Source organism: Salarias fasciatus, chromosome 8 (genome assembly GCF_902148845.1).
Source record: "Salarias fasciatus chromosome 8, fSalaFa1.1, whole genome shotgun sequence".
NCBI classification, from domain to species: domain Eukaryota; kingdom Metazoa; phylum Chordata; class Actinopteri; order Blenniiformes; family Blenniidae; genus Salarias; species Salarias fasciatus.
The window spans coordinates 18,100,823-18,128,569 of NC_043752.1; the positions used below are offsets into that span (position 1 = coordinate 18,100,823).

The 27,747-nt window shown below is 48.2% G+C and overlaps 1 protein-coding gene across 1 annotated transcript; it reads right to left on the reverse strand.

The window, feature by feature from the left end:
• Positions 1-22,094: 22,094 nt before the first annotated feature.
• Positions 22,095-27,311, reverse strand: kat7b (K(lysine) acetyltransferase 7b). Its single transcript, XM_030098754.1, has 14 exons — positions 27,128-27,311; positions 26,014-26,164; positions 25,662-25,910; positions 25,391-25,473; positions 24,861-24,944; positions 24,683-24,781; positions 24,465-24,575; positions 24,196-24,387; positions 24,024-24,113; positions 23,789-23,929; positions 23,603-23,696; positions 23,367-23,513; positions 23,181-23,287; positions 22,095-23,032 (listed from the first exon to the last, which is right to left on the reverse strand). The coding sequence occupies exons 1-14, from the start codon at positions 27,143-27,145 to the stop codon at positions 22,931-22,933; spliced, it is 1,668 nt and encodes a 555-aa protein (XP_029954614.1). The 5' UTR covers positions 27,146-27,311; the 3' UTR covers positions 22,095-22,930.
• Between the last annotated feature and the right edge of the window lie 436 nt (positions 27,312-27,747).

Genomic DNA, 27,747 nt, shown 5'->3' on the forward strand with positions numbered 1-27,747 from the left:
GAATTTACTATGAGTCCATCTCCAGTAACAAGCTGGCAGCAAAACAGAGAGAAGCCTAATAGGAGCCATACCTCTGAACAATGTGAGCTTCTGGGCTGAGTTCGTGCAAGGTGAATGTTTGATTACATTATGCCAGAGTGCCACCCTGTTTTCTGCCGGTGGCGCTGAGGGCGCTGCTGACAGGAGAGCACACACACACACACACACACACACACACACACACACACACCGCCACACCCCAAAACAATCCTACCACCTACTGTAAATATTTAAAGAGTAAAGAAAATTGTCATCTTATCGATGCTGTTAAAAGTCTCACAGACAGTAAAAAGAAGGAGTTGTCCACAGTATTTACGTAAGCTAATGAGCAGCGGCAATGTCGTAACGCTGCGCAGATCCCTGTTCGCTCTGCCACCTGCAGGAATGCAGGTTTCCCTTGATAATTGAGGCAATTAGAGATTCCTCTGCTTCACTGTCCCTGGTCATGGAGGAACCCTGCTATTACTATTACACAACCCGACCAGGAACACACAGCCTGAGCTTATCTTAATTATCAGAGCAGCTGAGCGTTGCTCCAGCGTTGCATCAGTGAAAGTAGAGCAACTGAACACGAGCAACGCGGTCACGCAAACGTGTTAACTCCGACGATCGGATGGAGACATGTGCAACAGGCGTGCGTGAAGCTATGATTGACAGACCAAACAGTGCTGTCACCATCTCTCACTGAAGCAACGGCGACAGGTGAGATCAAAGAGCAGAGTCTCTAGGTGTGGCGCCACGAGAAATGCAACTGTAGGAGTTGCTCCGCTCGTCTCTTTGTTTCATCTTTCACCTCATGACAGTTGACAGCATTCGTTGGCTGCAGTTTCTCAGGCAACATCACACGGCACCTGAAGACCCCACAAATTCTCACACGAGAGGTTGTCCTTTCACGAGAAGGCTGTTTTTTTTTCTTTTTAAGGGTTTTTTTTTTTTTTGTCTCCAAACTGGCAACGTGAGACATACACTCTCACATACCTTTTGCCATGTTTTTTTTTTTTTTTTTTTTTTTTGGATTGGGTGCAACTCCAGAAAGAAAAAAAAAACTGGAAGATGGCATGGGAGAGAAAATAATACAAGAGGAATATTGTGAGTGATACAGTAGCATTTCAACATGACTCAAACCCAAAACAAACATGAGATATCAGACAAGACTCTGAGAGCCAGGCAGCAGACCAGGGGTACCCCTCGGATCCAGTGTCTCCACCAAAGCTCTTGTTTTCCAGTACACAGTGCTGGAGACAGCAGACACAGTAGGTAAGTGTTTGTGTCGGCCAGGCTAAGCCCCTTAGACTCAGTTAGTCCCCTGACGTCTACTCCGGTTCCTCAGGTTCTCAGGGTTGGGCCTGCTTTCTGTTCGCTGAGCGCTATCATGACACTGGCCTTCAATGGCCACAAACAAAAACAATAATTGTGATAGACTCACACAAACAGCAGCATAAGCACACACTCGCTCGCTGTAACACCCCTCCCTTTGCATAAAAAGCATCCCGGTGGAATGCGGTGGTGTGTGCGTCTGACGCCATGCTAAGCCACCTCAGTCCTGCTGAGGAGTCTACTTTTGCAAGCCCTGTCGTCTGCGTCTGGCCATCACAATCATGAGAAAATCACTAGGTGCCTGTGGGGCACATCTCCCAGGTTACAGGTATGCCTGTTGACACATGCCAAATCCCCCTCTTTCTCCCAGGTTGGTGGTGAACATGCTGGAACGCCCTGTCTAAACCGCAGACATCACATAGGCCGCCGGAGCAGGGCAGGACATGTTGGGTCACGTGATGGAACCGCTGCCTTCGTCGATGCCCTGTAAACCTGCAGGAACGTTTAAAAAAAAAACAAAAAAAACCTGCGTTTCGGTGTTTACCTGCACGCCAAATACAAGCGCGCCCACATGAGCATTCTTACCGATTAACCAGGCAAGGTGCTGCTGCCCCGGGGGCCTCGTGGGGCCGACGGGGAGCCGCGGCGCCGCTCCATCCAGTCAAGCTGCTGACGGACCGGAGTGCTGGCACATTCCTCCGACAGGTGACGGGACAGCTTCCATTTGATCTGCCACCGAGTGCAGAGAGAGGAGGAAGAGCCACAGAAAATCAAATTGCCCTACATGTGTCTCCGGTGAGAAGCCTGAGAGGTCGTGACAAGCAGAGCCTCAGTAGCTGCTGATGAAAACCACGATACGGCTCGTGAAATACTAAAAATAACAGAGACAGACAAGAAACACGTTATGAAAAAACATTTCCACTAAGTATTTCATAACATACATTTCATTCTCCAGAGCATCATGTTGACCCCCAGATGTCTCCAGCTCTGGCCCAGACCTATATGGAGTTTGCATGTGCTCCCTGTTTTTTGGTATAAATGTGATTTTGAACAGTCTCTCTGTATTCCCTACGTAATTATAAAACACGAATGGATGGATTTTCCCTCTGACTGACTCTCAAAAAGATGAAAGCTGATCCGACAATCAAGTTTCCTCGAAAACGTATAGCCAGACGTGCTATGGTCACCGCCAGATCATATTACAATAAAAATCCTTAACTGTCTCAGCCGGCGGCAGCACTTCACCATACCTGTGACTTCATAGAAATCCCCTATTTATACTCAGTTAAGCTTGAAACCGCACTGTATACATCACAATACACACTAAGTCTAACTAACCCACAGATGCAAGCAGCGCCACAATGCATTCTGTACACTTTAATTCACCATTGTCTCCGGTCACAAACCATAACATCCTTTAATGTGGGAGAAAACGCAGCGTCTGTACCTGAGCTGCCACCTTTAATGCAGCTATTTGTTTTGCCACCATAGTGACTGAATCCAAGCGTAGGAGGGAGCGAGAACAAGCACGGAAAACAGGAACAAGGAGATTCAAAAGATCAGTTTGGTATTAATAAAAACAGTGAGAAACGTAGCTGCTATCATCACGTAGTGAATGGCTGACACATGCTGCGCTGCTCTGCCAAAGGAAGGAACATCAGCACGTAGCGCGTACAGTATATGCATCTTTCAGCAGCAGCTCTACGTGTTTGTTTTCCCCTCGCAGGTATCTGTCAGTCGAGCGTAGAGACACAACAATCTCGTTTACACCCCTGGAGATGTATTACATTTCAAAGCTCGGCTTGACACGCGGACAGGTAGGAGCAGGTCTGAAGCGATATAAAGTTCAGTGATGAGGGGAGAGAAATATGTGTCCTCCTCGCCACGGGAGCTAATGTCTTTGCACGGTGCGGAGGATTAAAGAGGTGTTTAATTAATTCTGCTCTCTCATGGCACCGTGCCTCTTCTGGTGAAGCGTCACATGCCGCCTTTGTAAACAAGGCAGTCTGGTATCGGCCGTCGCCGGCCTGGCACGCCATCTTTCAGCATCTCCTGGCGAGGAGCTCTGAAGAAGACAAAAAGGAGCACAAGTGTGTGTGTGTGCTGTGAAGCTGTGCTCACTCGTACGTGTGTTTGGGGAGTGGGGTGGATTGCGGAGGGAAGGTGGTTCAGCCACCGCCCTGACTGACTTCCAGGCTCCCCGGCACAACCGCAGAGCCCGCTTCCCCCTCCAGCTCACCCCTGCAGGGGCCGACGCCAGATTCAACACAGCGTCCACCAAACAAACACAAACTCCCACTGTTCCCCTCGACGTGGCTCGCGGTGGTTGTGCAAGACGTTTGGTAGAAAATCCTTGTTTATATCGCAGCCATAATACAGTAGAGCTACAAAGAGAGACTGCGGCCCACGCCAGAACCACTCAAAACATTACTGACCATCTTCTAAACACTGAAATCGAGCCTCATTGCACTGTAAAGGCTTGGGGCTTCAGAGGTTTGGCCCAGTTTGGAAAAATTCTGTTCATACTTTTAAATGCTTGAAAATCATTAATGGACCTTTTCTTTTTTTGAGTGAAGCTTGAGCGCTAATAAATCTGTTTTATGTTCCACTCTGAGTATTCAGCCCAGGTAGGAGCCAGTCTTGTGCTTGAGAGCGTGGTATTTGATGTATATGTCAGGTTGTAAGAGGCTCAGGAGGGCTGTTCCCCTCATGTCCCCGCTCCTTCATGTCCCCCTCCATAAACCTCCAGCACGCCTCCCAGTCTAAGCACTGCCACTCTGTAATTGTGGGGAAACCACAGCACACAGCCCCATATATAAATACTCTATTCTCCCAGCCTTGTCAAAATAAAGGTTGTGTGGGGAGAGAGAAATCGGGCCTTTCTGGTGGCCCTCTCCCCCACTTCAGAGCTATTTCTGAGCAAACTGACTCTTTACCTTTGGGTGAAGCAGCACAGAACAAGCATGATGCATAAAGACGAACCTCCTTCCGTACTTGTCAGGGTATTTTTAAGCTTCGCTTCATATCAAGGGATGCTAAAAATAAAAGCTGCTGCCCTCTGTCAGAGTGGAGAAACTGCCACAGCTGAATGAAAACGGTTACTCCATACATCCAGATGTGTTGACACAGCTACTTGACACGGCTGCTTTGTCTCAAGTCACAGGTGAGCTGACGTGAGCGGGCTGCAGAGGCGTAAAGCCTTTGACACCGACACACAGAGAGCGTCTTCTGGGCTGTGTACACACGGCGGCCCGTTGACGTGCGGCGCGCTTTGATCTGCGCCTTCAGAGAGCGGAGACTTCCTCATTGTCCTCGGCGGCTCTGCTCACCTGTCTGCGTCTCTGAACGCTCTCCTTCCAAACGCTTTTATCTCCCAGCGGCCTTCCTCGCGCCGAAACCTCAGCGCCGGGCCCGACCGGGGACAACGCCAGGCCGCAGGTCTCCGGCTGTGGCTCCACGTTAGAACAATGCATTCGCTCACGCTGCTTTACGCCTGTCAACACAGTTCATATCCAGCTCAGAAACCTGAATACAGTTTATGCAATGGCAGTTTTAAGAAACTCCGCAGTGCTGAAACGGGTCAAGTCAACCTCCAGTGGATTAATACAGAACAAATTTCTAATTGATGTGGTTCAAAATATGCAATTAAGAAGCTATATTTTTAAAAAAAGTATTAGAAAGTATAAAAATGTAAACTCAAAAGTGCAACACAGTCACAAGGGAAACAAAACAAAGGATGAAGCAGTGAATAGCACACATTCACTTTGTCTTCACTCTTCTCTGGAATAGTTATTTTAAAAACAAACTGCAGTCTAAGTGCAAAACCAGTCCTGCCAACTCTCACGCACCGGACTCCGAGCTGTCACACCACACGGCCCCTTTCTCACGCCAAGCTGCAGTTTTAGCTCCATCCTGGACTCCCTGCTCTTCAGCACTCTCAAACCAAAAAAAACTTGACCACCTCATCAATCCATCCGTCCTCCATCTTCCATCCATCTGGAGAAAATAGAAGTTATTGTCTATGAAACTTTGTGAAATCAGGTGAAAGTAGTTTTGAAGTCTGGGTCGTCAGAACAGCGTTTGGGTGTTTGTTAAGACAGAAGGTCACACTTCACTCATTCTGTATCTGGAAAAATCAAAGTGTACCAAATCCCACTTCTTTTTTGGCCTGTGTCTTCGGGACAGTTGGGAAAATAGATCAAACCGATCTCTGGCGCTGCCTACAGCACATCTACAAAATAATAAACTGTTTGTGCATGTCTAAATCATTGAAGAGTTACTCATAACGCATGCCACAGAGATCTGTCTATTCAATTACAGCCGTCCCAACAGAGCCCTCGCTGTTCTTCTCCCTCTCTGCTCGGATGCCATGACAACTGCCTCGTGCTGTCACTGCCGCTCTGCCACTTCTGAGCCTGGACGCACTTCCCCTTCACCCACGATGCACAACGCACATCCTGTGTACATATTCCCATGATCAAGCACAGGAGTTGCATCTTCCACACAGTTTCCTCCCCTCGCTGCTCTCGGGCTCGTGCAGACGCAGACATACGCATGCAGGCAGGCAGCCATGGGAGGAGGGAATGCGAGGAATGCTCCAAACCCCGGGCTGGTGTTCTGACTCGTCCCAGACTTCATGCCGTCACCGCCGGGGTCTGTGGCCAGACCTCCCTGTGCCAGACCCACTGGCTCCAACACCCGCCCAGGCCGGCCGAGCAGCAGCTCGCGACCCATAATTAACCAGCAAGCCGCACTGCAGAGCACGTCCCCCCCCCCCCCCCCCCCCTCCCCACGCTCCTCCAGCAGGGGCCCCTGGAAACTCGGAGGAGGAATATATGGCTCACTGCAGAGGAGGATGCTCTGGAACAGGCTGGAAAAGAGGGATCCAACATATACTGTGTGTGTGTGTGTGTGTGTGTGAATTCACAGCACGACATGTCAGCACTCAGTCATTTGCCTTCGAGTGTTGCACACTCCTAGCTGCAGCTTAGCGTGTGATGCTAACTCGTAATTACAGCCAGGGATCCTGGCACGGACCAACGCTGTGAAGCTAAATGATTTTCTGAACAGTTTATGAACTTGAAGCATGAGAAAACAAGAGTAAAGGTCTTTTTTTTTTTTTTCAGATGAACATAAAATTTGTGTGTGTGTGTGTGTGTGTGTATGTGTGTGCATTAGAAGTAATGCCAGGGTGCCTGTAATTCTCCCAGACTGGCATAATTATGGCTGAGACGTCTGCAGGTACGCAGGAGGAGTAAGCAGTGATCATCTTCATTCTTCTGAAGGCTGCTCTCTTGTTTAGGCAGGAAGGACCTTTATTCAGGGCGAGGTTTCTCCACACCAGCCAGAGGGTCTTATTCAGGAATCCGGTTTGCGATGCATGCACTGTTCAAGCTACGACCGAAACTTCTGATCACCTGCTCTCAATCTCTGGCTCCATCCAGCGCTAGATATCGAGTCGTAGACCTGGGTCCGCTTCCTCCTCTTTCCCGCTGATGTGGGGTCACGGCTTGTAAATTTAACAGGGCTTCCTCGAGGAATACCTCATCCTTTGAAAGAGAAACAGGAAAATTACATGCTAGACGGCCCACTTGGTTTTTCACCCCCTTTCTCGCACTATAATTTGCTTCGAGAGCGGGTCGGCCTAAAATAACCTTAACCTAATATTCACAACATGAGGAGACTTTGAGTGACGCCGGAGGTCTCCCCCTGGGTGGCGGCGGCGGACGGTCCTCACCCTGTGGGCTTAAAGACACTGTTTACTCGCTTTACCCCGCTCAGATACGATAAGCGCAAGTCAAACAAGGTGCGAATGAAAACCACCTCATGAGAATCAGATTCTTTCCCCACTTCTCAAACAGCCAGTCAGCCATGTTTGCACGCAGTAAGTGTGACGTGATGAAGATCAGGTCCTGTGCACGCCGGCGAACGTATCCACAGAACTATCTCAGCATTATTGCCCAAGTCTACAGAGCTTAAGCAGAAAGCCACAAAAACCCGAGTGATGGGCATGAGAGGAGAATGCCCATGATCTCACTTGAACCAAAGTTTCCTACAGGCAGGTTCCTCATTAATCTGAGGCTCAGCTCTTCTCCATACCCTCATCGAATTTCCATGATCAGCGGCCATGACGCCTCGAATGTTTACACAGGCGAGCTTAGAAAGGAATTGGCTCCGTCTCAGCCCTGCTGCGCAAACTCTTCAGATAGAGTATCTGACGCTGATTTGTGATTTGTCATGCTCAGAATCAGTGTGTTCTGTGCTTTTGTTGTGTGTAAAGCACTTAATCTGGGGCGTCTCATCGCTGAGTCACTGCAGCAAATTGGTCGGTTCCTAATTATTTCTTTCGCTGCAGGTAATAATCTTAGTGTAAACTTGATACTTTCTAATAATAGAGCATAATGTGTCTTGATGAGGCTTTAAACACACACACACACACGCACGCGCGCGTGTGCGTTTGGATGCCGGGACACGCCACACACGCCTGCAGACATACTGTAAATGTAAAGCCAGCACTTCCTCATAAAAGCACTTCACACACACACACACACACACACCACCCCCTTTCCTTCTCTGCACCCCTTCATTCCTCAGCCCCCCGACACACACACACACACACACTCACACACACACTCAGGGGTTCTCATATGGAATATCGTGGGTGGTGCTGGGCCGGCGGAGGGCTCTGGAAATAGCTCGGGAGCAACCCCTCCATTTCAGCGACCCAAATTTCCTTTTCTGAGGTCGGCCGCCCGGGCTGGAAGTGCTGTGCAGCAAACCCTCCCGTCGCCACGGGAGACCACAGCGGCCACGCTGACAGCACTTCACAGGGACCACGGCATGGCAGCGCTGACCAGATGGCCCTCACACACACACACACACACACACACACACACACACACACACACACACACACGCACGCACCGAATGCACCGGTGCATTGAGCCGTGCATTCATGCACCTCCACATCTCTATATGTAGACGCGGACGCGCACACACACACACACCACTCATGTGTTATGCTTGTAAGTAAATACACGGTACACACCGCACGGACACAAACAAACCGTGCGTGTTCACTGGGCCCCAGACGCCGTGCAGCGAGGAGACAGTGGGTGGGGGAACGGGGCGGTGCGTGCCCGGCCTGTTTGTGTGTTTGGTTAGGATTCGTGTGGAGGAGGCCATTAGCTTGCTCTGCTCTCTGACTTTAAGTATTGGTGACATTGGTGTTCATTTCTGATGTGTGTGTGTGTGTGTGTGTGTGTGTGTGTGTGTGTGTGTAGTCGGAAAGAGGGCAAAGCTTCCACCAGAGCTGGAAAAACAGAGGAACGGAGGAGACCTCACGGTGGAGCTGTGGTGGGAACTCCAGATCAGCAGTCTGGGTTCAGCCTGGGAGCCTTTGCAGACTTTGCATGTTCTCCCTGTGCATGTTGGATTTTTTTTTCCCCCCAAACAGCATTCAAAAAACACTTTGAGGGTAACTGGTGACTCTAAGGCCTCACAGTCACACACCGTTGCACTGAAACCTATAATGAGGGCTGAAGCCATGTGTCTTCAGATTGTCTTTCAATTAAAAAACAGATTAAAAAAAAATCTTTTTAAACTTTTAAACTTTTAAACTCTTTTTTAGCTTTTTTGTTTTTATTATGATGAATTCTGATTGTCTGAATTGATATTTACCTGTTTTAGTTTGAAAGTACTGATTCTCATCTCCACTTTACAGTTTCTTGTTTTTATTTGTTTTGTCTTAACAATTTAAAATCTGCATGGAGAGAAACGGGAAGAACATGCAAATTCCCTACAGTAAAGCTACAGGGTTTTTTTTTTTTTTCTTTTGATGTGAAGAGAGATTTCCAACCCCTGTACCAACAAAACATGGTGCATGATCCTCATTTATGCAAATACACAGTTCAACTTTAGTAACTGAGCGAGTTTTAAGTGCAGGTTCCTTTTGATTGATGTGAATTTCATACCTGTGGCAACTGACAGAGGTAACCTGAGTTTCTGGTTGGGGAAGTCGTCCACACTCTGGATCCAGCAGTGCTTCACACGCGCGTATTTCCAAGATATTAACCTCCAGTCCCAGTGTGCAGACTTTCATAAATACCAGCTCTGTGCACCGACTGCATTTATATTAGACGGTGTTTCCAGGTCATTTGAAGCCACTACTGTGCCGTGGCAGAGCCAATAAACAGTGCGGAGTGTCTTTCAGGAGGGGTTATTGCTACAGGTCCTGCACAGGCAACACAAACGGGCTGAAGCGGTAAAACACGATCGGCTGAGAGGCCAAACAGACGTGACTGTCTGGTGTCTGTCCCTCAGAAGCCTGTTGTTTGCAGTGGAGGGACTGAACGTTGTCCTTCACGCTGGCCGTCTCTACCCGGGACGGTATTTTATGAGTCCTTCGGAGAGAGCCTCTTGCTTCCTTTTCCTGTGGTTTGGCCCGGGCCGAGCTGTCGGGAGAGGGGAACAGCCAAACCCAAATGTAGATGCTCAGCTTGGCGCGCTCTCCGCAGAGCGTCCTGACCAGACAAAGGCAGGGAGAGGAATACAGCCATTTATTTATATTCGCTGCGGTTTTGCGTGTTGCGTCCTAGACTTCCAGACCCCGGGTGGATATTCCGTCTGAGGACGAAGACAGACGGATGGCTTTCCATCGACATACTCACAGGAACCTTCAGGATTAATGTCAGATCCATATGTGTTAATCGAGTGTGAGTGTTTGATGTGTGGTCCCCCCCCCCCCCCCCCTCCCTCCAGTGACTTCTTTTTCCACCCAAACAAAATGCTGTAGGTCGGTCGCTGTTCCAGAGGAGGGAGAGAGACTGCCCTGACACTCTGCACGACGGTCGATAACAGTCTGAAACTCGAGCGGCGTCAGAATCGGCAGCCCCTTTTCTTCGGGGATGACTTCACTGTCAGCCGAGGCATGGAACCAATTTAGAGGAGCTCCCCTCCAACGGCTGCGCGTTCAGATATGTCAAACTGCAGTACATCTGGGCCCACTTCAGTCCCATGTATACTTTAGTCTTGCGGAGACCCTGTGTGTGTGTGTGTGTGTGTGTTTGTGTGTGTGTGTTGAGGGCTACAACAAAAACTGGAAAACGTATCCAAGAGAAACTTGTGCCCGAGTCTCTGACTCACACCTATCGAAGTGGGAGAGCCCATAAATGAGTCAGCCATCGCTATTTCTATATAGACTCAGAAGACGGAGCGGAGGGGGAGGGTTATATATGTTCACACACACACACACACTCACACACACACACACACACAGTGGCTGCGGCGAGCTAGACCTCTCTGGTCAGGAGCGGGTGCCAAGAGCCAGCCGAACAGTGGAACACTGGGAGTCTTGTGCCTGATTTTGGAGCCGCTGGCTCTGGACCGACCTCGCTTCAAAATACACTGCGGCTTCGAGGAACAGCTCTCTCAGCAGTGGGGAGGCCAGGCATGGAAAATTTAGACGCAACAAGAAAGAGGGAGAGAGAGAGAGAGAGAGAGAAAAAAAAAAAGAAAGAGGCAGGCAGAAATTTATGTGCTCATTCACATTTGCGGCTGTGAGCATTTTCTTAATGTTTTTAACACACTTACTGTAAGGGGACGAGCCTGCAGAGAAACACTCCGACCTGAAAGCAAAAGAAAAAAAAGTGCCCTGTAACTGCTCTGCTGCTCTGTTCGCTCTGTTGTTTGATATTGAGATGACATGTTATGCAAATAAGCACGTGGATGTGTCACTGTGAATCAGCTTCATTTGGGTTTTTGTTGAATGTTGAAATATTTAAAAAAAAAAAAAGCTGAGAAAAATCACACGACTTTCCATTGAGAAACGATCGATGCAGTCGCCTTTTGTCAATGTGTTTGTGTTACTCACTTGTTACTCTGCAGGCCTGCTGATCCAGCAATTGTGAGCATGACACAGACCGGCTGCTCACACATCTCCACCTGACACCAGAGGCATAATAACACCTTGTCTTGCTAATAGCGCGTGTTATTGCCGCTGTACCCTGTAATCGCTTCCCTTTCTGACGCTGGTAATGACTTGAAATATCAAACTGGCCTGCAGTGGTACAATCCATGCAAACACAAACAGCATGTCACGCCGTGACACAAACACAGAAACACACTGGCTCACGCGCTCCGGCAGCCGCTGAGCTCATCCCAGCCAGAAAAGAGACTTACTCCCATCAACTAATGACGCCTCTTTTGTTTTTATCCCCAGGCTACGGATGTATATCAGCGCAATTCCAGCTGATGTGAGAAGAAACATATTTTTAGTTTGTTTGGGTGAAGGCTAAGCGGAGGTGGAACGAAGCAGATTTACCATACCGAACATACCCAACAGGTGCAGTGATGAAGGGATCGTCAATATGTGGGTCAGATTCTAACCTGTGCGTCTTCAATTTTCAACGTCTTGTTTCACGCTGTGATTTGACTTGTAAGGAAGGCAGGTGAGAAGAGAGGGCAGCCACATGAGAACAGCTCGGAGGATCGTCAGAAGTTCCTATCAAAGTCAGAGGAATCTTTTTTTCTTTTTTTTTAATGTACCACAGCGATTCTGCTTTCATCATTTTATTAGACTCGCTTTGAGCGTCTTGTGTTTTTTTCTGGGGGAACAAACAAAGGCGAGACTCCCCTGTAGGTTCAGCCGAGCGTGTCTGAGAGGACGTTTGATGGCTTCTGTGTGGCCCGGTCCGCGCTCCCTCACTGCTAATCCTGCTGCCGTAATACACAAAATAGGACGCAAACTCCTGGCGCTCCAGCGGGAACGCAAACAGTTAAATACCTGCAAGGCCAGACCACAGACTCAGGTTTTATTGGTGTGTATGCCTCACTCTGGAAGACATTTTTTTCTGTTATTTCAGTGGTCGGGCCTTGTATATACCATCGCTTTAAAAAAAAAATAAAAAAAACCTGAAACAAAAAAATTGCTGCTGTTCTCATTTCTCCAACGAAAAGATGAGTAACGCCCGAGGAGCTGGAGTCCAACATGTTTTGTCTGCTACTCACTCACAGTTTACACCTCAACACACCTCAGCACACTTCAACGCCGGGTGAGTTATGATGCAGAGGCACGCCTGTGGGTGAGGAGCAGAAGAAGAAGAAACCGGGAGGTGGGGGGGGGGGGTAAAAGGGGAAATTTACAGAAGAGAGGGCTGGAGGATGGAAAAGGGGAAGAGGAAAAGAGGTTGGTGGAGCGAGGGAGGACATGAGGAGTGAGTGAGTGAGTGAGTGAGTGAAGAGCTGAAGGAGGGGAGGGGGGGGGGGGGGGAGGGGGGGAGGGGGGGGGGGCTGCTTCCTGTCGCCATTCCTGCCTGCCCACATAGACAGGCCGTGAAAGAGAGCGAAAAAAGAGAATATCTGGGCGGACTGCGGGCCACATGACATTCTCTCTGGGTCCCTCGCCTCTCCTCCGCGCCGAGTGATGTGCTCCCTCCCTCCCTCCCTCCCTTCCCGTTCCCTCCCCCTCGCCCTCCCTTCCCCTGCCCTTCAAAGCTTCGACATGTCATCTCCCACCACAAAAACAGAGGTGGGAAGACTCGCTGGCGCTACCGCTGCCTCAGGGTGTCTGGCACTAAAGCTGACTGCAAATACAGCAGAGAGAGGAGGAGGAGGAGGAGGAGGAGTGGAGAGAGAGAGAGAGAGACAGAGAGCGAGAGAGAGAGAGAGAGACGGGAGGAGGAAGAGGGAGATGGGAGACAGAAAACTCAAACAGGGACGTGGAGACAGAGGCAGTCAGTGGGACAGTGAGCATTAAAGCAGCCTCGTAAAGCCCCGGGCTCACGGTGTGTGTACAGAGAGGAGCTGTTATTAAAGGTGGAGAGGCCGAGACCAGGCCTGTCTGTGTTCCAGGGTGACACCGCGACAACCGCTCCGTCCGCCCCCTCCGTCTCCTCCCGGCTGCACGACGAGGGGGGAAAGAACTCAAACGCTGAGGGGGAAACCTCAGCGACGAGGGGCCGGGACGCCCCTCTCTCTCTCTGTGTGGCCGGCCCCACGATCACCACCACAGAAAACACAATGCGGTTAAACAAACAGGGCCAACCGTGCCAAAGCTAATGCCCGACGTATGGAAACCACAGCCTTATAATTGAATGTATCTCCCCTAATTCACATGTAATTTTCCCCGAGACGCCATAATGCTTTCTTTGACTTTAAACACACGCCATGGACGGCGGGCTCCTTCTCAATAAAGCGATTCCGGGCCAACTGTTTGCAGCTCGGATACCACGAAATTTGCAGATTGATTTAAGGAGCAATTATGCACTTGGCTTTTGAACCTCTGAGGGTTTTGGAAATGAATTGGCGATTGGCTGTCGGACAAAGTAAGCACATCTGACCGAGGGAGGCCTCGCCATTGGCTGCGAGCGTCGTGGAAGCCACAGGAGCCCGGCAAACAGGAACGCCACCGGCGGGGCTAATTACGGGGCTCTGGGGAGCGGTGGGCTCCGACCGAAGCGCCGACGCATGAAAAGGCCACGAGAACATGGCAAGTAATGACACTGGGACCCAGCAGAGGAACGACCAGCTTCACAAAACACGACTGAAGTGCGAAGAGCGTGCTCAACCTTCACGCCGCTCCATCACACCAAGGCTATTTTTAAAGGTTCTTCACATCGGAAGTTTCCCAATGACCACTTTCTCAAGGCGTAATGAGGGAGTAGAGTGTGGAGGCGGCGCAGCCAGGTAGTGGTTGGCCCTCTTACCTCACAGTCTGAAAACCTCCCGTTCAAACCTGAGCTCGGGGGGCAGGGAGGTTCTCTGGTGTGGAGTTTGCATGATTCCCATGGAGAAATACATGAACGAGTGAATGAGCTGGGATGAAGTGGTGTAGAAGATGGATGGATGGACGGATGGAGGCTTTAAATTGCTCTTGGTTGCAGTGATGGAGTGATGAACTGTTGAGGGTGTAGCCTTCTTCCACACACGATCAGCCGGGATTCACTGAAGCGCCTTGTGAGCCTGAGCTGGATTAAGAGGAATTACACCGAGCACACTGGGAAGTTCAGTCCCTCTCCGAGTGTCCTGATGCTTCTAACCTGACGCCAAGAAGTCGATATCGTTCATCTTCTCGGCATTACCTGTTCTATCTGAATGAAAAGTGCTGAAATATTGATGTGTGAGGAGGATGAGGTGCGCTCAGGAAGCCTGCCAGCTGCCACAATGACTGGTCCAGTGACAGGAGCGCCGGTCATAAACCGGAGAATCCATGCCGTCAGGAATGACGAGTGGAAAGATTTATGCAGCTCACATCACTCTGGTTGGCAAGCCGATGCAGAAGCACAGCATTGTATTTTGAAACAACGCTTTTTGATTTTTAAAGTTTTCAGAGTGTGCCGACTCCTCAAAGAATCATCATGGAAGCTAAAGGTGTACCTGCTGTAGAGGTTCTGTGTTAATAAAGTCACACAGCGACGGGTCTGAACCAGATCCACGTCCAAACCGGCATGTCAGCATTACTGTCACACCTATTTACGCCCTCATTCGACTGAATCTGCTGCTTACTGCAAAGCAACTGTGTGGCAGAAATATCAAGACGACCTGCCAGGGCCGCTGGACAGGCGACCCACTTCTGGAAAAGAAAGGAGATCAGTGATACCTGAGGTTGTAAACTGGAACTTTGGCAAAATATCCTTTTTTTTTTCCTTTGTATTTGAGAAAAACTGAATTACAGAGCTGAGATGTTCACGGTCACAGTTACAGAGTTTACAGGATGTGTTTCGGTTGCTCTTTCAAAGGTCGGCCTACTCCGGCTTTCTCCTGAGTGGATTATGCAATAACAAAACAAACAATAACAAAGCAAGGAGTGGATCTTATCATTGATAACGTCAATCATTCGAATGAATCAGGCTTGTATTTTTTGCTGGTATTGAAGGGCTGCAGCACCGCATGTTTGAAATGCTTCTCCGCAGCAGCCACTCGCCGGGCTGATGGCGACATGTCCACCATGAAGGCTTGTCGGGTCAGGGAGACGGTAAAACACGTGCAGGAAGACGGCCCTACAGGAGCAGGGTTCGGACGCCACTGGAGGACAAGAAGCAAGCTTTGAAGAAGCTTCACCGGATCTCTGGCACCTGCTGTTGTAGCGGTGTGCAGGCGGCGGAGTGCGTCTGTTATCCGTATCACTGAGGAAACCAGCCCTGACCGTGTGTTTACATTGGATCAGGTGTGTAAAACGCCAGCAGCACATTCTCGATAAACATGTGAATTCTCCAAAGACAAAGATAAGATGGTATTGTTCTGGACTGCTGTGGAAAAATCTCTCTCTCTCACACACACACATGCACACACTACATGGCTCATGCTTGTCTTCCAGCTCATCTCATGACACCAGCCTGTCTCACACACACACACACACACACACACAGACCCTCACAGTGCCAGCCTGGAGCCCACAGTCTGAGCATGCAGAGGCAGACAGTGGCGTTTCATTCTCAAAGGGCCAGATTTATGCTCCTCTGGAGAAACCACCGCAGAGCGCCACAGGGCAGCCATGGCAATAACAACTCCAGCGGGACGAGCGTTACAGCTCATTCAGACAAAGCGGAGATTCCAGCATAATGTATTGTCTGTCACATGTACAGAAGGCTGGCTACGAGCCCGCCAGCGTGTGAGAAATCAGTCACTCATATGTTCTCCTGTGTCTAACATGAACAGGGTGAGTCAAACTCCTGTCGGAGTTCTGTAGGAGGCAGTGAGATCAGATGTCAGATCAAAATAGGCCATAATATACAAATCTGCCTTTGTTTCATGGCTACAGGTTGTCTGTGCAAACGGCAGAACACAAAGTTATACAGTGGTATTAATTCATGAAGAAATGGCATTAGCGTCTCTGATGTGAAGCATTTATTGATGCCACATAATCTGGCGATGGAAAATATCCTATACTGACTCTTTCTCACTTTAAAACTGAACCCAGATCAAATGAACCACTAAAGTTACAGACTGAAAAGAAAAACAACATTTCTGAGAATGTTATTTAAAACACACAAAACATAAAAAAAAAACGAAAAGAAACCATAAATTCACCAGGGCATTAAAAGTGTTGCTGAGTGTGTGAGGAACAATCCTTCATGAGCTCCAGACAGCAGGCCTGCAGGCCCGGCTTTCAAATGTTAGACAACACTGCCACCTCCTGAACTACATGGACTTCGAGTCTGACAGTGTGAAAATGTGTGTCACATCCCACCATGCACCATGCTACCGGCAGTTTGCTTTCAGAGGCAAAACAGAAGGGCTGGGAAAAAATCGGTATACATGTATTTTACATTATGTCGTATCCGTTTCCGGAAAACAACGAAGGTGAGCCGAGAGAAGCCAAGCCCAAGTATTATCATTTCCCAAAGGAAACGGCTGTAAGAATATTATAAGGTAGAGATGTAACTTCAGGTTAAGAAGTTAACCCCGGTCCTCTTAAACATGAGTGAAGTATCTCACCAGAAAAGTTAAAAAAGCAGTAAAAGAAACTGTTCAGAACAGGCCACTTGCTGCAATTTTCAACGTGCATTGTAATGCTGTTGCACTTAGAGTTTAAACTACAGTTTGCAGTGTTTCAGTTAAAATACAGACATTTTCTCACCACGTCTTTGATTCACTTTGTCCAGCATTTGCAAGCTGTAGACTCTCTCTGCCTAGTCAGAGCCAAATATTGTGTATTTGATGCATTCATTTTTCAGTTAATGGAACAAGTCAGTGGAACAGTCGCAAGATGTCCCCAAAATCACACTTTCCCCTGAAAATCTTGCAGAAAATGATGTTAGTTTGTCAAATCGTATTGGATCTTATCGTTGGCCCAAAACCATGACATATATCGTATCGTGAGCTGAATATCGTGTATCGCATCGGCAAATAAGTGTATCGCTACAGCGCTAGTGTTAGTGTGAGAGCAATTTTGTGTTTGAGAGTGTGTGTGTTAGAGAGTTATTGTGTGTTTGAGTTGAGAGATATTTTGTCTGTTATAGGTGAGCCTGAGAGAGAGGTTGTGTGTGATTGTGTATCTGTAGCAATTGAAACTAAATCAAATAAGCGTAAATCTCTCAAAGATGGAACATTCAGATTGTGTTCTGATGTCTTGGTTCTGTCACTGCTGTATTTGTTGTAGGAGGAAGTGGAAAAGCGGGGACAGGAGGATGGATGTGATGATGCACCAGATGAGGACAGTGAGGACAGAGACGGCCCGCCGCCTGCAAAAAGAAAAGGGTCCTGTGCGTTGGCCCAGTTACTCGGCATCACTTTTGGAGATGCCAGGCAGGTGCTGGTTCCACCACAGAAGTCAGCTTTCGACCGTGGGGAGGAGGAGGTGAGAGATTACAACACAGCTGTTCCTTTGCCACTGTCTGAAAAACCCTCAGACTGCTGGAAAGAACATCTCCGTGAGTATCGTCTTCTTGCAAAGCTGGCAGAGCGGTTCTTGTGACCAGGGACCGGGATACAGTCAAGTCGGTGCATAGACAAGTCGGCCTCGCGCGGGGGGGGGGGGGGGGCTCCCAAGTGGCCGAGTTGGTCGGTACCGACTTGACTGTAAGCTGCTTACCAACTCGGCCAAAAGCCTCTTTTTATCACGTTTTGCACAGTTCTCTGCGTCCGTCCGTCCTTCACGCCCCGCCCCCACGTGTTTCCTTTTTGTCAGCTCGTCAGACAAAAGTTTTTTCTGTCTTTCTGACAGAAATCGCCGCGCCAAGTCTTTGTTTACCCCACAGGGACTCTGAAAAACATTTATTGAGGTAAAAATGTTGCTTAGTTCTGCTTTAAAGGCACCGACAGGTGATCTTTGAGAGAATTTTTCAGGCCACTTCAGAAAGTGAAAGCTTCATGTGTGACAATAACTCCATGCTGATGTGGGAAGAGAAAACACTGAAATGTATCGGTATGAAATATTTATGTTCCTTGATTAGCATCACTAATCACGTGTGGAGGAAGCAGTTATTCAGCCAGCCGTGAAAATGACCCAAATAGCATAATAAAACTATGAAATGCAGAGAGTTGAGATGGACAGAGTGAAAACGCTGCTCCATTCTGGATTTGACAGTGGCTTTTATCGAATCTGGTCGTCAGAAACACAAATCAGAGCGATGTGTGGAACGTTACGTTTGTTCTGTCGGGGAACATTTACCAAGAAACATTCCTAGCAGGTGTCAGAGCCTCATCCCTGTGGTTTCACTGCAGATAGACATGCATACAAATGAGAACAGATTCCTGGTAAAATTCAGAGCTTTTTTACCCCCAAAAACCGGTCTGGATATTAAAACACATATCACCGTACTTACACTTTATAAATGCTGAAGAGGTGACTGTCAAGTAAACTCATGTCGTCACAAAATCAGTCAACACTCAGTTCTTTTGAGACTCAAATACGCTGAAGCAATACTGATGTTATTGATCCTGATCATGTCCAAAGAAACTATGAAATGACGCGAGCCTTCATCAGGAGCCTTAAACAGAAATCTCACCTGTTCTGGGGCTGGAAGTGTTTTACTCTGGTTGCTTGTGCTGAAAGTAATAAGAAAACACTAGTTTTGCCCTTGAAAGGTGGCTTAAAAACCTTTGATTTTCCCATTTTCTACAGTATTTCATGTGTAACAGGGCATACAAACCTCTTCACCGGACAGATAGAAGCATTTTTTCACAAACATGATTTGTGATGTCTCTATAATAATAATAGTCATAATAATAATTGGGGTGACTGGTTCGTGCTCCGGCAGCACTGGTCGCTGAAGCTGCAGCCGCAGTGGGTGGATGGGTCAATGGATGGATAGATGATGAATGGATGGATGGTCCTCCTGCCTTTTCCATTTCCATTCACAGCAGTTTGTTCCAGGTCTTCCTGAATGAAGCTCCACTTTGTCCCATTTCCAAACAGATGAAGATGGCGTGAAGACGGCGTGAAGATGGCGCTCCCACCAGGCCAGGGTCCGCTCCGTCAGCCCCCTCAGCGGAGCCTCTGCGGGGTTTTTCTCCTCTGATAACACCCAGCTGTCAACGGCAGAGCCTCATCCTGAGCTGCTGTCCTCCTCCTCTTCTTCTACCTTGAGTCTTTCACGGGAATCAAACCAGCCACCGTTCTCTGGCTCTGGGGATTATGGAAATATTTCGGTTCAGTCATGTGTTAGCAGTTATGTGCTGTACTGTACAATAGAAAAGATGTTTTTTATTAGTTCTGACCACAGAGGAATGGTGAGCAGACACTGAGTGTTGTGTCTGTCGTGTTTGATTCCCGGTGGTCGGTGTAACACAGCAGGCTGTGCTTCAGCAGGAACTCATAGAAGGTCATATTAGAACCCAGTCCCTCACCGGAAGACGCACACACACGAGAAATCTGTGTGAGGAGGCTGCTGGAGGGATTTCCACAGAAATCCTGACGTGAATCCAGTCAGCGGGGTTCCAGAGCGGGGAGGCTTCCTCTGACGTCCCAGACGCTACGAGGAAGACTTTCTGAGCCATTTGAGCGGACTGCTCCTTTACTGCTGAGCCTTTAAAGGCAGCCGGTCCGTATTTCATTTGAAGCGCCGCATGTAACGTACAGTTGAAAAACAAACACACACTCGAAGAGGAGGGAGAGATGAGAGGTTAAGCTGACCCTCGGCGGCCTGCAGCACCACCAGCGAGCGCCCCCCCCCACTGCCCCCCCTCAGCCCCCTCCACCCCCTCCGCCCCCGGCCTCTCATGGAAATGCAGTGGTCTTGTCTCTTTGTGACTCAACCATTTCATATGCAGATGCCGAGCCTGTGATTCTTTTTGATTCCGGCCTCCACCGGAGCGGCGGGGCGGGCCGTGCGCTCGCCGCCGCTCTTCAGGTGTAATTGCCTTTCAGGCCTAATTGCCGGGCCTTTCTCCTGCCCCTGGAAGCACCTGCGTGCGGATCAAAGCGCACGGCGTGCGTGTCAGCCCTGTTTGGAGTGGCTGTCCTCGCTGCGCGCACAGATTGTCAAGTAATTCCCTCTCCAGAGATTTCTAAAGGCAGAGTGTTGGAAACAGAGCTCAGCTTTTGTTAGAACGCGTCGTTTGAATGGCTGAGTAAGTAAAGATCTCAACCAGGTTTGATGACGGCGCGATTATCTCAAGAGATTGAAAATAAACGACTCAGAAATTACAAATATTGACGTATTTGAGTGGAGTTCTGGTAACGATGTTCGTTCGACTGCACTCAGACCGCCGCAGGACTGACCTCTGACAGTGGATGAAACGCTCAGCACGCTCATGTCAACCTGTTGAATCTGCCGTTGACCCCAGAGGTCATTTAGTAGAGTTTAATAAACTCGGAGCGGCCGGATCACCCAGTCAAGCGGCGCAGCAGTAAAACCTTCAGACCAGACGGTTCATATTTGCTGTGAGACTCCCGCATCTAATAAAAGGAAAAATCAAAGGAGGACATTTTCAGGGTCAATATTTGGGATTTAATATTGTTGAACATGTCTTTTTTCTCTTTAGTTAGACTAAGCTGGAAAAGCTTTGGACAAAATCCAGCGAAAAAGAAGGAAAAATTAAGTATAATAGTGACATCTATCTAATAGAGGCACGGAAAAGGAAAATCTGTGTTTTTCAGGTGAGAAACATGATAAATGTGTCACTTTTTAAACGCAGCAGAGAAGATTCTGGTTGGAGGGAGGGAGGGGTCTCCAGCTGCTATAAATCCTCCCTGAGCAGACCCCCGCCAACACCGGCTCCTCCAGATCTCGCTGTTCTCTGAGAGGAATGGATCAGTGGAAGGTCCGGCTGGCGGCGGTGACGTTTATCGCTCTGGTTCAAACCCAGCAGGGACTGAAATGCAGCGCGGAGGAGGAGGCAGCGCTTTCCACTGACTGGCAGGTGAGAAAAACACTGATTCTCACGCTTATAGGAAATAATGCTAGATTTTCTAAGAGACTGGGTTTGCACATTGATAGATTTAAAGTTTAAACTATCAGGAAACCCACACATTTAAATATATATAGTGACTAATTTATGTATGTAATGTATATTGGCCACGATATGTACATAATGTTAAAAAAAAGTGTATATAGAGCTTCATTAAAATTAACCTTGTTCTCATTCAATGTCGATGATTTTTTCTATATTATTTGATCCAAAACTAGTAATACTGTAAAAAAAAACAAATCAATACAAATATAGAAGATGATAGTGCTTATTATGAGGAATTTGATGATGAATATAAAGATATTTAGTGGAGTAAATGACTCTTAACATTTCCCTGCAGGATGGGACGGGGCTGACGGACTCCGTGGTCGATCTGATGAAAAGATCTAAAGCTCTTCGCTTCTACGGACTGATGGGAAAACGATCAGGTGGGCTAAAGAACAGACTCGTCCTCTGATCTCTGAGCGTCTCTCAATCAAGCTCACAATCTCTCTTTGTTACTGAGACGATAAACTGACAAGTAATTCTGTTCTGGTTCTTTTTAAGGCACAAAGAAGAAATTTCAAGTAAACCGACGTGAGTAAGAAGCGTGATTTCTATGAATATTCTCATTTCCAGACCGTGAGAGTGACCGTCTTCCGTGTGTTTTCAGGGAATAAAGGAGAGGCGTTTGTGGGCCTGATGGGGAGAAGCGTTTCCAGCGACGGTGAGGTTCTTTTCCAGTCTGAAGTGAGAAAACCATCTGATGCCCCCGGTTCATTTCTAGCCATCCTCTATCAGGCCTGCAGCGATCCGTCTGTCGAATTATACACATTAAAACACAGAAGGCCTGAGGCGTCTAGAATTTAAATTACAAGGCGAAGACGGCAGCGTTAAAAGGTTTTCTGTTTATTCCAGAGTCCTGGACCAGGCAGGCTCCTGCTGGCTCGGCCACTGAGAAACCACACGAGCAAGGTACGATTGTATCGGTACAAAAACCTGAGCTTCATTTATTTCCATGTGCATTCTTACAGTGGTGCCGCTTTTTATTGAAGCATTTCCAGCAAATTAAAGGTATGACCTTCTATTTTGACAGGCTCACCAGATGAACGGATCCCAGTCCTGTATTGACGGAGCCAAAAGGGGGGCGAGGGGGGGTTTACACACACAGTAATATCATCTATACAATTCATATCAACCAAAGAAGACGTTACCGATGATCATACTCCTAAAAACACACCCTGCTTATATTTCTCGGTACATGCTAACGATTACTGCATCACTCTCAAACAAGAACAACCACCATCATTAAAATGCACGTTTCTTTAAAGGAATAAAAACAAGCGGGGGAGCGCTGCCCGACGTGAGCGTGTGTGTGTTTTTTTTTTCTCTCTGCATGGGCAAAGCCAACATTCATGTTATCCACCGCACCGGACGAGTTCTCAGAGAACATTCAGAGTTCAGTCCAGCGCTTAGAACAAAACAGGAAAACAAAAAAAAAAAAAAGAGCGATCCTCTACAGATTAAAATGATTCGGCCTGGAAAATAATGTGACGCTTAAAATACAAAGTGAAAGTAAAATATAAAAGTAAAAAATAAAGTTTATGACACATAAATGGAATAAAAAGTGTAAAAATGTTGAAAGTGGAGAACACTGGTCTGCGCTGACAGTTCATAGGTCGAGGCTACTTGTGGCTGGTGAGGCGAAGAGCGAGTGTCTCCAGCAGCCTGAGGGTGGGAGAGCTCATGTCCCTTTGGGAGGGGTCCATTTCAGTGAGGTGGGGTCAATAGTCTTGTTGCTGTTGCCTCGCTTGATCTCCTTCGCTTTCCACTCGTCAATCAGGTCCTGGGGACGAAGACGACGCAGTGACTGAGACCGAACGCAGAGCTTTTCAAAAAATGTGAACATTCAACCACGAAGCTTGAACTCTTTGATGGTTTTTGCTTTTTCATTTGAGAAAACGCTGTGAAATCTAGAAGCAGAGCAGCCTCACCTGTCGCTTCAACACCAAGTGCTTCCCCTTCCAGTACTTGAGCATCTGCAGAGACTGCAGCGTGCTGACGATGTCCACCGGGTTCACCGCCGTCTCCTGGCTGATCTCTGCACGCCCACAAACATTAAACCTCAGTAAACCTGCAGCTGCTGCGGGTGTTTTCCTTCACTCTGAGCTCTCGCCCACCTTTGATGGAGATCTCCTTCCCCTGGAAGTTGTACATGTACCGCAGCAAGACCTCCTTCCAGTAGCTGCGGTAGCTGATGAGGCCCAGGTCGGACAGCGGTCGCTCCGGGGAGCCCACCTTCTCCTCCACTTTGGACAGCAGGTAACCTGTCGGCCAATCAGACGGCTGATCAGTTCCATCACTGAAACGCAGAGCTCAAACCAGAAGGTGAAGAAAAAACCAACGGCATGCGTACTGAAGTCAATGAGCATCTTGCCGAAGCCCTGCCTCATGTACTGCGGCATGGTCAGGATGCAGGACACGTTGTAGTTCAGGAACGAATTCTTCTCCTTTCAGTGAGAAACACACAAAGAGACGAGTGTTTTAGGCTCAGACGTCAGTGAGGGAAACATGAAGGTCGAACAGGCACACCGACGGTTACCTTGGAGAAATATCCCACTAGGTGGCAGCCGGTGTTGTCCGCCTCGGTCATCACGTAGAAGAGAAACGGCTCCACGTCGTAGTAAAGAGTCTTATGGTCCAGAAACAGCTTGGCGAGTAAACACAGGTTCTGGCAGTAGATCTGAGGGCGAGACGGCGTTTTAATCACCTTACAACAGTCAGGAGATGCACCAACACACACATTAAAGCTGTATAGAGAAGGGAAAACCTCAAACCTTGTTCTTCTTGCCGTCGACTTCAAACACCGATATGGAGCCTTTGCGGTACACCTCATCTCCTGGAGGATGCTTCCACACACATTTGGCCTGAATGAAACATTGAGATGTTGTGACCACAGTGGGACAGCGTCCATCGTCCTCATCCCACCGGTGTGAGTCTCACACTCACCATGTGCCGCCTGAGGATGGTCTGGCTCTTCATGTACTTGAGGCAGAACTCGCAGACGTAGAGGCGGCCCAGGCGGGCGTACTCCTCCGGGTAGGGCGAGTGGTACCAGGTGTCCAGCTCGTAGCGGCCGAACAGGATGGTTTTGATCATGTTGCTGCCCTCGGTGATCTGGCCCTGGATCCGCAGCTTCTCCTGCAGGACGGAGGGGACGGACGTTACCGCGTGTCGCACTCGTCAGAACCCTGGCGGAGACGGGAAGCGGCTGGTACCAGGTCCTCGGACGCTCGGGCCTGGGCCTTCCTGAACAGCTCCAGGTCGTATTCGCTGGTGATGTTCTCCAGCAGAGGCTCCCTGGTGTTGCCGTGCGTCTGCCGATGATCCTGTGGGAAAACAGACGCGAGCCGAGGCAGCAAGTCAGCTGTGCAGGAAATCACGACAACCAAGAGTCAAACAGGGAGTGAGAGTCTGGGCAGCGGCGGGGATGTACCATGTGCTTCTCTTTCTGCTCCTTCTGCAGGCCGGAGTTTCGACCCTTCCTCATCTCGGTCACCTGCTCTTTGTACCGGCTCTGCTTCGACGTCGGAGTCTGAAAACCAGAACAAACACAGATCAATTCCGTTCTCTCGCTCACAAATTTCACATTACAGAGAGAAAATAAAGGCGACCTGGTGACGAGTTGCGTGGCGTGAGTTGCTCTCTTCCTGAACCTTCACCTCCTCTTCTTGTTTCTCGCGGCTGACGGCTTTGACCTGAGAACCACAGGTTACGTTTGGATAAACGGAAAAATATACAACTTAACATTTTGAAACCTCATAACATTATAATCGCACGGTGTTTTAGAGCTGATACATCGGTCCGAGCATGAGACGAGTCTGACAGGAGGACGCGCATCTTATCTCAAACAGATTCAAACCAGATGGAACTGCTTTGCTAAACATGTCAGGTGCTGATGCCAAGCACCAAGTAGAAGCAAATGACTGAAAATATTAAAAAATATAAGGAATATTTAATACAAAGGAGCTCTGTTTCACATTCAGTCTAGTTTTCTGTGACCTCAGCCAATTCCTCACACAGATCTTCCACCCAGCCAGTTCCTCTCCTGCTCCACCCACAGTGCACCACTGCAGCCATTCAAAGCATGTGAGACAAGTAAACTTTAAGACATGGGGTTTTGGAGAGTGTGTGTGTCACAAACCTTGCACTCGTCAGCAGAAAGATTGTGGTAAAGAGGGCAACCTGATACAGCGAAATGACGCTCATGTTTCCCTGTGAGGTGACCTGAGCAGAGGGAGAACAGCAATCATTTTTTAATCCCAAATCCAGAAAAGAAACAATAGTTTGAATGTGATTGAGAGAGACTATAGTTAATAGTAATTATTCTAAAAGATGAGATGACAGCAGGTCAAAAGCTAAGACTGAGAAAAATTGTGCAACAACTATTGAGATAAATGCTAAAAACGTTTTACCGAGGGAATTGCATCCGGGAGTTGGGCACTTCATGTTGAAGTTATATGTTTCGTGACAGCGGCGGCGTTTGGGTCTATGGGAAAGGTCCTTATCAGAGTCTCTGCCGGCTTGATCTTTAGCCTGGCTTTCATCGTGAGACGCGTTGGGGCTGGAGATGTCCAGCTCAGACTCGGAGGACGGTGCATTTCCTGTGGGTGTCAGTGGTGGGGATTCGTCATGGTCTGCAGCTCGCTTCAAGTCTGGAGTGTCTGTTGGAGAAGACGTCAAATTACCACACAGTGTACGAACAGCAGACAGGGGGAGATCTGTAAAACTGTGGCTTATTATCATTCGTCAGAAGTGTGTGCCAACCCTGAGAGCTTTGGCTAAGGCGGGTGGAGGCTCTGGTGAGGCGCTGCCTCTTGGGCAGGTTTCCATCACTTTCTGAACTGTTGGTCTGCTCCCTCTCGGCTGAGGAGTCCGAGTCCTCGGTCCCATCAGAACCACTCCCAGCTGGATGTCTCTGTCAGGGGGAAAGAGCAATCAGAGGAAACATTCACATGAAGCAGGAGAGAGAACAAAATGTTCGGGGTGATGTGCTTTGACAGTGACAGTGATGTGAGTGTATGACAGTCAAAATCACCAGAACACAGCATTATTCTGGCAGTAGCAAGTCATTTTAAATTAATATAGTCATCAAGGAAAAATTTGGAGCGTAAAGACACCACTTAAACGAGAGAAGTGGATTTCTTGCCACTGTTGGAAGCAGATAATACCTTAATTATGCTTTGTTGGAGGCCACATCAGCTGTTAGCTCGTCGTTAGCTGCTTTTGTGGAGGCTAAACTCAACTAACCATCGAACAAAGTTTCTAACTACTACATTATATCACAGTGAGCATTGAGCACATTTCACAAAACAAGGAAAACAGCATTGTAGTTTCTAGTTGTTGTATTTCGCATAAAAAGTACCGAGGAGGCGCATTAGCTCAACCTTTTATTGTTGTTAGCTTAGCATCTCCCGTTAGCGTAGCACAGCACCAAACTGCACTGACGAATTGTGCTATTTAAAACATATTGCTGGAAATGAGCTTCACTAAAGACATCAATACACACACCAAGCCCCGGGTCACATATACTGTACATCCACAACAAATACGGCGTGTATATCATAAACAAAACATCCTTATAATTCACTTAAAAAACGTTTGAGTTGTAGATTTGTTATAGCAAGCTCTCAACAGTGGGGGGCAAGAATTTATTTACTTTAAACCGGGCGGGAGGTTTTTTTTAATCAATGACTGGAGTTCAAAGCCAGTTCAGTGTCTAAACGGAGCGAGAGTCCAGGTGTGGTTCAGTATAAAGAGTTAGAACGGTGAGATTAGTGAATGGAGTCCGGGGAGAGCCTCCAGCCGGCTAACCCTCCACAGAGCGGAGCTGCTAACTCGGCTAGCATTAGCCTGTCGAGCGACCTACATTCGCTCTTACCTGTCGTCTGCGAGGCATGGTCCACTTATTTCATCCGAATTGCAAAGCCACAAATAGAAACCACCGGGAGACGGGGAGGATGAGGCGGAGTGAACGATATGATGTTTTTTAATGCATTATTACGCGTTACAAATGTATCGTGCCTCATTCCACGAGCGTAGTGGAGAGAGGTTTCACTGCGCCGCCGGGCCGGCAGGGGGCGACAAGCGCACTACAGCTCCCTGACAGCCTGAGCCTCAAACACCAGCAAACCACCACACTGTCAATGCTCAGAAATCACTACCCAAAGATAATTATGATTCGTCTATCTTTGAAGCAGCGCTATCAAGCCATCTCATAGATTTGTTGAATTCAATAGGAAACAGCAATGACCCGCAAACAACATCCAGTTAAAAGTTGTAATAGATGTGGTTTATCCTCCATCCCAGTGACTGATCATACATACATACGTACATACAGATGATAAGCTTACAGTACAGGAGATGCGTGTAGAGATCATCAATTGTAGGTTGTCATGAATAAAAGAATAAACTTGACGTTTTGCAAAAAAAAAAGATATCAAGGTGAGTATGCAAAAAACAGCTACAGAAGAAATTTTTTTCACTGTATTTTTGTACCAA

Coding starts and splice junctions, on each gene's coding strand:
- kat7b (XM_030098754.1), bottom strand. Junction 24,945..25,390: donor TTTCTGCTGACGAGTGCAAG/GTTTGTGACACA, acceptor TGTGGTTCTCAG/GTCAAAGCCGTCAGCCGCGA. Junction 23,514..23,602: donor CAAGATGCTCATTGACTTCA/GTACGCATGCCG, acceptor ATTGGCCGACAG/GTTACCTGCTGTCCAAAGTG.